The 10,370-nt window shown below is 38.4% G+C and overlaps 1 protein-coding gene across 1 annotated transcript; it reads left to right on the top strand.

The window, feature by feature from the left end:
• The first annotated feature begins 2,959 nt into the window (after positions 1–2,959).
• On the top strand, positions 2,960–9,563 carry LOC101407735 (protocadherin beta-2). The gene has a single exon (XM_087429676.1). It carries the CDS (start codon positions 3,234–3,236, stop codon positions 5,628–5,630), a length of 2,397 nt encoding a protein of 798 aa, XP_087285802.1. The 5' UTR covers positions 2,960–3,233; the 3' UTR covers positions 5,631–9,563.
• The last annotated feature ends 807 nt before the right edge of the window (positions 9,564–10,370 follow it).

Here is a 10,370-nt window from a genome sequence, read left to right as displayed (position 1 = left end):
AACCATCTACAAATATCTCTGAAAAAAGAGAAACTTCCATTTATTTCTAGACATATGAATAACATTGAAACTGAAAGAAGTGTGAAACTTCACGAATTATGAGAACACATATGACTCATCATGGGAGGTGTTAAAATTTTTTTGTACAACAAAACCTAATGTGTTCTTGAGTATTTTGTCCTCTGAAATATCTTAGATATTAAGTTTTTAATTCTTCAACTTGTGAGAGGTGCTAGATTTTTGTAATTTTCTTCGCATTTCCTACTTTCCTCTCTTTTGTGTTATCCCCAAATTCACCATAACTGCTTTAGTTATGCTTTAGAGAATCTATCAAAACTAAATAATCAGGGGCCGGCCCCATGGCTTAGCGGTTAAGTGCGAGAGCTCCGATACTGGCGGCCCGGGTTCGGATCCCGGGTACACGCTGACGCACCGCTTCTCCGGCCATGCTGAGGCCGCGTCCCACATACAGCAACTAGAAGGATGTGCAACTATGACATACAACTATCTACTGGGGCTTTGGGGGGAAAAGAAAAAAAGGAGGAGGATTGGCAACAGAGGTTAGCTCAGAGCCAGTCTTCCTCAGCAAAAAGAGGAGGATTAGCATGGATGTTATCTCAGAGCTGATATTCCTCACACACACACACAAAAAATAAATAATCATATGCTTGGTTTAAATGTAAAATTTCAGGTGACCTACCTGTCATCATTTACCTTCTTGATGTAAGTGATCTTCACGACGCCTATTTCTGACCTTAATCAAGGTTTGCAGCCTGTATAAAGAACTGTTTTTAAAGACTTGAGTCTTGAGTTGTGTTCACCTGGATGAATTGTGTTAAATGCTCAATGTCAATGAATTAAAATATTTTGAATTATTATAATATTAATATAAAAGTGATAATCATGAAAATTAAAAAATCTCAACAGAATACAAGTAGGCATTTATTTTCTAAATGTTAAAAAAGAGTGCCTGTAATTGCCCATTTTTTTTACCCAATTATAGAAAATGAGAGCTTTAAAAAATATTATGCTAAATATCTAGTTTTCTGGAAATACAGGAGAATAGAAGAACAGGTTAAATGACACCATGAGGAGACAATCAGACAAATTCAGAATAGGGTATCCTACAAGACAACTTGTCTGGACACTTCAAAAAATTCAATATCGTAAAAGGTGGAGGTCTATTCTAGAGTAAATAGACGTAATCACCTGATACAATCATAAAACTTGGTTAAAAAACAAATTTTCTAAAACATTACTTATAACAAGTGGTTAAGAAAGTAAGTGCATTTGTAAAGGGAACTCGAGTGAATATTAATTCTTATTAAAGTTGAAGAAAATTGGGGAAGGATAATTAATGAGATTTAATAGGAACTGGACTTTATATACTATTATGGAATTATTGTTAATTTTGTTAAGTGTGATAGTAGCATTATAATTATGTGGGATAATGTCCTTATACTTAGGAGATATTTAGAAGTGAAGTGTCATGATGTCTTCAAGTTACTTTCAAATGGGTCAGCCAAAAAAAGGGATATATGTGTGTAGAATAAAGTATATAGATAGAACAAATATGGCAAAATACAATTTTTTCATTTGGATGGGAGGTAGAATTATATTTGTACAGTTCTTAACTTTTCTATATATTTGAAACATTTCTTAATACAAATACATAATTAACAGACTTTATTTTTTAGAGCAGTTTTAGGTTTTACAGAAAAGTGAGCAGATAGTAGAGAGAATTCTCATATGCCCACTTTCTCCCACTCACAGTTTCCCCTAGTATTAACATCTTGCATGGTACATTTATTATAATTGATGAATCAATATTGATCCATTATTATTAACTAAAGTCCGTAGTTTACATTAGGGTTAACTCTTTATGTTGTACAGTTCTATGGGATTTTACAAATGCATAATGTCATGTATCCACCATTACAGTATCATAAAGAAAAGTTTCAGTGCCCCAAATCCACTGCGTTTTACCTCTTGATTCCTCTTCCCCTTTCCCCAGCAACCACTGATCTTTGTAATATGTCTACACTTTTGCCTGTTCCAGAATGTCATGTAGTTGCAAAAATAGAGTATGTAGCCTTTTCAAACTGGCTTCTTTCACCAAGCAATATGCATTTAAGGTTCCTCCATGTCTTTTTTGGCTTGATAACTTATTTCTTTTAATAAAATATTTTTTAAAAACACAAAAAGATAGAAATTTTAACAACCTAACAACAAACATCCAACATATATATACCTTGTTTGGCACCTGATTTAACAAATATCTCTAAAAAGACATTTTTAAAAGATAATTGGAAAATTTTCAATATTTACTGGGTATTTGATATTATGAAATTATTATTCTTGCTAGATGTGATAATTGAATTGAGGTTATGTAAAAAAATTGCTCTTATCTGTTAGAAAGGAAAAATAAAAATATTGGCACATTCACAAGAAGAAATTATCCAGCTACTTCTGGAGATTTTATGTGGCTCCAACACTTCAAATTTCAGGGAAATGTAAAGTGGGAGCAGTGCAAAAGAGAAATATAAGTAAGGAGAATATTTCAGTGTCCAGGAGAATGTTCTCATTTGAATTCTGTGCTTTCCTGCTTCTCAATACTTTTCTGTTGGCCTTGAGTGTGAGGATGGTAACCTAATTACCACCGAGATGCGCGCATGCCCCAGCTCTGAATAAAAACTGGAAACTGCCTAGTCAAAGCCTTCTTTCATCCTAGAACTGAAGTTACTCCCTTGCAGTTTCTGAAGTTGATTTTTTCCAATTTGAAAAGAGCCACTTGGATCTGTGAGAAAACTGGAATGGAAATTTGTCTATTCTTGCCATGTCGTAATGGATGCAATGGCAAAGGCTTTCAAAACACAGATAAGACCTGGATACAGTGGGAGACCCAACTTGAATATATTCCATTTAGATTGCTAACAGTCTGAGAGAAAGGATGGAGATTTTCTTAATGTTTTGGATAAAATAAACACTCGGAAAGGACGCGGGGTGGCGCTGCAGCATTAGAAGTAGAAGGCGGAAAGCTACCAGGCGGCGCTCCTTTAGCCAGATGCTCTGCTAAAGAAGCAAGCGGGAAGGGGAGGCTTTCTAAGGCGGTCGCTCCGGGAAATCAGGGCCCTAGGCATCTCCACTTATCCCAGTATTTGCGAGATACTGGGAGATAGAGTCAGCGACAACGCGAGCCCGGGCTGGGCCAGGTTTGCTGAGACCAGAAGGCGATGGAGCCCGGAGAGGGAAAGGAACGCTGTCTCAAACAAAGGCAAGTCTTGATATTCTTTGTTTTGCTGGGCATAGCTCAGGCTGGTGCCGAGCCTAGGCACTATTCAGTGGCCGAGGAAACAGAGAGTGGCTCTTTTGTGGCCAATTTGTTAAAAGACCTGGGGCTGGAGGTAGATGAGCTAGCTGCGCGAGGGCCTCGGGTCATTTCCAAAGGGAAAAAATTGCGTTTGCAGTTGGATAGGCAGACCGGGGATTTGCTGTTAAATGAGAAACTGGACCGGGAGGAGCTGTGCGGGCCTACAGAGCCCTGTGTACTACCTTTCCAGGTGTTATTGGAAAATCCCTTGCAGTTTTTTCAGGCCGACCTACGGATTAGGGACATAAATGATCACTCCCCGGTTTTCCTAGACAAAGAAATAATTTTGAAAATTTCAGAAAGTATCCCTCTCGGAACTACTTTCCTCATAGAACGTGCACAGGACTTAGATGTAGGAAGCAACAGTCTCCAAAGTTACACAGTCAGCCCCAATTCGCACTTCCATCTTAAATTACAAAACAGTTCCGACGGCATAATCTTACCACAGCTGGTGCTGGACAAAGCGTTGGATCGAGAGGAACAGCCTGAGATCAGATTAACCCTCATGGCACTAGATGGCGGGACTCCACCCAGGTCGGGCACCGCCCTGGTCCGCATTGAAGTCTTGGACATCAATGATAACGCCCCCGAGTTTGCAAAGCTGCTCTATGAGGTGCAGGTCCTGGAAAACAGCCCCATTGGATCCCAGGTTGCCATCGTCTCTGCTAGAGATTTAGACATCGGAGCCTATGGAGAAATATCTTATGTATTTTCCCAAGCCTCTGAAGATATTCGCAAAACTTTTCGCATAAATCCAAAATCGGGAGAACTCCTTTTAACACAGAAATTGGATTTCGAATCCATTCAGACTTACACATTAAATATTCAGGCGACAGATGGTGGAGGCCTTTCTGGAAGTTGTGTGGTGTTCGTCCAAGTGATGGATTTGAATGACAACCCTCCGGAACTGACCATGTCAACACTTATCAGTGAGATCGCAGAAAACTTGCAGGAGACCATAATTGCAGTCTTCAGTGTTTCAGATCCTGACTCGGGAGACAATGGAAGGATGGTTTGCTCCATCCAAGAGGACCTTCCTTTCTTCCTTAAACCTTCTGTTGAGAATTTTTACACGCTAGTGACATACACAGCCCTAGACCGAGAGACAAGATCAGAATATAACATTACCATCACGGTCACCGACATGGGATCCCCCAGGCTGAAAACCCAGCACAACATAACCCTGCTGGTCTCCGACGTCAATGACAACGCCCCCGCCTTCACCCAAACCTCCTACACCCTGCGGGTCCGCGAGAACAACAGCCCCGCCCTGCACATCGGCAGCGTCAGCGCCACAGACGCAGACGCAGGCGCCAACGCCCAGGTCACCTACTCGCTGCTGCCGCCCCACGACCCGCACCTGCCCCTCGCCTCCCTCGTGTCCATCAACGCGGACAACGGGCACCTGTTCGCCCTGCGGTCCCTGGACTACGAGGCCCTGCAGGCCTTTGAGTTCGGCGTGGGCGCCACAGACCGAGGCTCGCCGGCGCTGAGCAGCCAGGCGCTGGTGCGCGTGCTGGTGCTGGACGACAACGACAACTCGCCCTTCGTGCTCTACCCGCTGCAGAACGGCTCGGCGCCCTGCACCGAGCTGGTGCCCAGGGCGGCCGAGGCGGGCTACCTGGTGAGCAAGGTGGTGGCGGTGGACGGCGACTCGGGCCAGAACGCCTGGCTGTCGTACCAGCTGCTCAAGGCCACGGAGCCCGGGCTGTTCGGCGTGTGGGCGCACAACGGCGAGGTGCGCACGGCCAGGCCGCCGAGCGAGCGCGACGCGCCCAAGCACAGGCTGCTGGTGCTGGTCAAGGACAACGGCGAGCCGCCGCGCTCGGCCAGCGTCACGCTGCACGTGCTGCTGGTGGACGGCTTCTCGCAGCCCTACCTGCCGCTGCCGGAGGCGGCGGCCGAGCAGGCGCAGGCCGACCCGCTCACCGTCTACTTGGTCATCGCCCTGGCCGCGGTGTCGTCGCTCTTCCTCTTCTCGGTGCTCGCGTTCATCGCGGTGCGGCTGTGCGGGAGGAGCAGGGCCGCCTCGCTGGGTCGCTGCTCGGTGCCTGAGGGCCACTTTCAGGGCCACCTGGTGGACGTCGGCGGAACTGGGACCTTGTCCCAGAGCTACCAGTATGAGGTGTGTCTGAGGGGAGGCTCTGGGACCAGCGAGTTCCAGTTCCTCAAGCCGATTCTCCCCAACTTCCTTGCTCAGGGTGAGGAGAGGGTTAGTGAGGCAAACCCCAGTTTCAGGGATAGCTTTGAATTCAGTTAAGTATTAATTAATAAGGATCTACTGAGCCTAGTCTCAGTTAATTTGTGGAAAGTCCTTTTTTACTGCCTTGCACATTGGGGCTGTTTCTTTTCATTTAAATGTAACTGTCATATTCCAATTCAGTGCATGTTACTTGTGTTATTAGTGTTGCTTTGTGGTAAAATGAATGCAAATTTTCTTTATATTCTTATTGTTGATAAGGCTCATTGTGACAATTCGATTTAAAGCATGAAAGTAAATTTTGTATTTCTGAAGTCTTTCATTTTTAGGTTAGAGCACCTTTTTCCAAACTCACCTCCCACAGTTCCTAGGTAATTTTGCAGTCCTACATTTTTAAACATTTGCTGTCGCTACATGGGGTTATTCTTTTTCTGACCCAGAATTTTTTGTATGTATATTCTCTTAGGCTAGTGTAACTTTTATCCTGTGAACTCACTTTGGCTAAAACCATTAGCAGAGGTATAGTCATGAATAACAGAGCACTCTCTCACATTTTTCTAAATATATACTTCCTTAAAGTGTCTATACATGAAAATTACGATTCTTTAGAGATCGTGAGAACCTTGACTGTTGGATTCCACAACCATTCACATTAAAAGTGCTCAATAAATCAATCACTAATATTCTAAAATGTAGTTAAATAAATAGCATAGGGCAAGTCATTTTCAAAGGCATGCTAATTCTTTGTGCTTTCTGTTTCCAAAAAATTTGTTTAACCTCTACTTATTTCAATCTCCCCTTTAAAAAAAAACCCTCAGTTTTAATTATTAAAAACTATCTATTAAATTTGAGCACTTCATTAAAATCCAAAAGATTTGAGGGAATATATGTCTTTGTCCTTGACCAAATTTTAGAAACTTCAAATGTAGTGTGGCATTGCATTTTTCAAAAGTTTCTGGAGAATTTATGATTCCATTGGAAATAAGCCTGTGGGAAAAATATTTATCTTGGTCTGCCCATTCTACTCTTTTTTTTTTTTTTTTTTGCACTGACTACTTCTATTTTTCCCCTTTCAGTTTCCTAGACTTTTCAGTGCTTTTCTTTTTAGGTGCTTGAGTTATGTTTCTCAATAGCTCCCCATTTATTGCATGATTAGCGCAATGACTGAAAGATTGTAGGTTCTTAGTAAAATTTTTGAATGACTGAAAGAAGAGTCTTTACTTCACCTGTGATAGATTAATATTTAAATATACTAAAATACTCATAGGACAAAATTTTGCTGGAATTAAATGCTCTCTAGCTTTATTTTAAGGAACTCATTTCAAATTTTATATCCAAAGGAATGTAGAGAATGTCCAAACCACCAATCTTATAATTTACCCTGTTGAGTATAGTCAGATAATGTTCTTTATAATACTCCTAAAGGAGCTTTGTCTATGATTAATGAAGTTTGTGGATAGATAAGAATGTGCTTTCTTTAAGATGAACCATCTTTAAGGTGTACCATCTTTTTAGGGGTATAGTACTTACAAAAGAAAGTAATATATTTAATTCATTTTCTGTTTTGACATTTGCAATTAATATTTCAATATTGTATATGTTTATATTGGCCACAAATCAACAAAAAATATAGACTAACAGGGAAAATTACTCTTAGATTTGCCTAAAGTGTATTCATGATGACTGAGAAAAAAATTAAACCTAAGGCATTTTGAACAACTGATTGTGCTTTTCCATTAGGTACGAAACATCATTTAGTAAAGGCATCTGGTGGGATGACAATTTGGTTTGTAAATTCTGAGATGTAAATGTTATCAACATGAGAGCAATTTTTTTTAATTTCAAGAATGTACAGGTATATAGGATCCCAAAAAGCTTTATGGTAAAAGTGGTGTTTATCCGATCCTACTTTTAAATTAATGTCTACTTGGCATTTACATGGTGATATATGACGGAAATATTTTCCTTGTTTCCTGTCTTAGTTCATTCCTTCAGATTTTGGTCTGACATGACTTAGGATTATGTATTGTCCTTCTGGGATAAACACTGTCCATCCACTGTCCATGTAGTGTAATTAAAAGAAGATATACAAGATGAAGAAGTTCTAAAGAGGAGAGAGCAATATCACTGTGAAAGTCTAAATTAGCTACGACTAAGAATAAAATCTGGAAGCAACCAAAACATCAAATTTTATGGCTATTTTGAGTGAAATAGAAAACTTATTTTTAAGTAACAAAAGATTTAGTCCCCAATTAGGGAAGTTGATTAGGAAAAAATAAATTTTCTCCTCATGGGCATTTTCTCATCCAGAAGGATAGAACTTTTGAGAAATTAAATACTCATGACTAGAAGAAAGAGAGCTGAAGTTTCACAAAGATTTTGAAAATTCCCCAAAGAGAAAAGGAATGTTAACTAGATGTTAACGAAACTTATTGTGATCGTTTTGCAATGTATACAAATATCAGATCATTATGTTGTACACCTGAAACTAATATAATGTTATATGTCAATTATACCTCAATAAAAAAATCCCTCATGACTGTAAAAAACAAACAAAACTAAAATTTAATATTGACATGCCTTCAATCACACATTGAAGTATAGCTATAATCACATTAAAATGGTGTCATTTTATCTAACTAAGAATCAAATGCCTGAAGCCTTAATAACCAAGGGAAAGAGAGTATTTCCTTTCACTCATTAAGTACTTTATAGAGATGTTTGAATCTGGCTCTTTCAGTCATGTTTTTTTTTTCTTCTTTTCACACTTAGCTAAATTTTCATGAGGATCAGGAAAAAGGCAAAGAATTCTGATCAAGACTTTTCTTTATTTGGCTGGCTTAGTTCCAGGTAGTGTCAGAGCCAGGGAAGTATTCCATCTGGAAAATATAGAGGCCAGTTCTTTTTTTGGCCAATATGGTATCTGATCTGGGACTAAAGTTGGAGGGGCTATGTGCTGAGGAGTCATTTAGACTCAGAAGATAGAAGAATAGATACTGTTAGTAACTTTGTTGGTAGATGCATTGCGGTCACATATTGTTGAGAAAGTGAACAGAGTTTAGTAAAGCCAGAAAAGATCCTCTGGACTCAACTTGAAGATTGGAAACAATTACACCTTTCTCTTGGTTCAAAGTTGCTTTTATTTCTGGGCTGTTGGAAAACTTTTACCCTTTTATTTGAAGAGAACTTTCAAAAACTTGATTATCTGGATATTTTATTATGTACAGGACAGAGAGGATACCATATGTATAGTCATAACTATTGTTGCCACTTGTTGGAATTCCCCAAAGTCTAGCACAGGTAAAAGGGATGACTTTCAATGTTAATAATAACTTTCTAGTAATTTTTCTTCTAAGAGGACTAATAACTCCATTACTGTGAATTCTTTCCAAATTGATCTCTCACTAATATTCTAATTTTCAAAAAGTAAGGGAAACTAAAGAAAATTTGAACCCCCGACCCCAGAATACACTAAATAACCTTGCTAGACCCTAAGGAACTTGAAGGTAGAGTCTGTTTCTGTTTTATTCAGAGTTGTATCTTCAGCACATAGCCCAATGCCTCACACTTAGTAGATGCTTGAATAATACTTGTTGAATAAATAATTTTTAAAATATTTGGGAAATCAGTGAATTTTTCAAGGACTTGTTTACTTCGAACTTATCTCCACATTTAAATTCAAAAGAACTATCTACTTTCAGAAAGGGATATGCTGTAAGAGTGTAATTCCAATCCCCATAGAGCAAATGTATTAATTACTTGTCCCCCTTCACTTGTTGAGATTTCTGGAAACTCAGAGAACTGTAAAATAATCTCCAATTGGGTTCCACATTGAACTTGCTCACATCTTTGATTTCAAGAACAAAGAAGAAATGAAGTATAAATAATTTTTAAAAGCAACTTCAACTTCCAAGACTTTCTGTTCATCAAATTAACTTCCTGAAATCTATATGTAAGTTCTCTGGCCTCCAACTGGCTATTCTACTGAACTTTGATTAGTCTTCATGGTATCAAAATTAAAGGAAATTTGTAAGATCCCAAAGGCTTTGAATAAACTTTAAAATAGCCAATCATTCATTTTCAAAATATAATTCTAGATAGTGTGCTTTCTCCCTTTTCCCTCTCTGAAAACATATCAATTCCTAAATAATTTAAATATTTCCTTGACATTTACAATCTAGTTTTTAACACTGAAAAGCAAAGAGACAAAAATGAATTTTAAACTTTTATGTAGGGTTGTTAAAAGGCTAAACTATATTCAAATATCACTCATTTAAAACTAGTGAAGTAACTTACCATAGTTTTTATAAGTCTTCTTTAATCCTTAAATATGGCTTCCTTGCAAATTAGGATTTTTTTAAAATGTGAGTTTTTCTATACATCCCACTACTTTATTCTGGGAGTCTTTTGCTTCTTAGAGAAATTGTTAAATGTTTTAAAGCTGGAAAACTATTAGTCATAATTCAGAGTTATTTTTATGTCTAATACTAATATTCTTATCCAATAGTTTGGTTGATCATAGATTTTAAAATTTAAACTAATTTTCCTTCTGTTCTTTTGGTATTCAACACTTGATAAAAAGTATAATATCAGTCTAGTTCTCATTTTTTTATCTGTAAACTTGTTTACTCTCTTTTAGATTTTTTCTTTATTCTTGATTTTCTAGAATATATATATATATATAATACTTTCTAGATCTCAACCTGAGATTCACCCAATATACTGAATTTATTTTGTTTGAGGAACTATAGTTTTCTTTTTCAAAATTTCCATTCAGCAGGTTTTCACAACAACTTGTTC

Source organism: Ceratotherium simum, chromosome 4 (assembly GCF_057802395.1).
Source record: "Ceratotherium simum simum isolate JZ-2026a chromosome 4, ASM5780239v1, whole genome shotgun sequence".
Lineage (NCBI taxonomy): Eukaryota > Metazoa > Chordata > Mammalia > Perissodactyla > Rhinocerotidae > Ceratotherium > Ceratotherium simum.
Note: the sequence above shows the minus strand (reverse complement) of the source record. Positions and strands in the feature narration are given on the sequence as shown.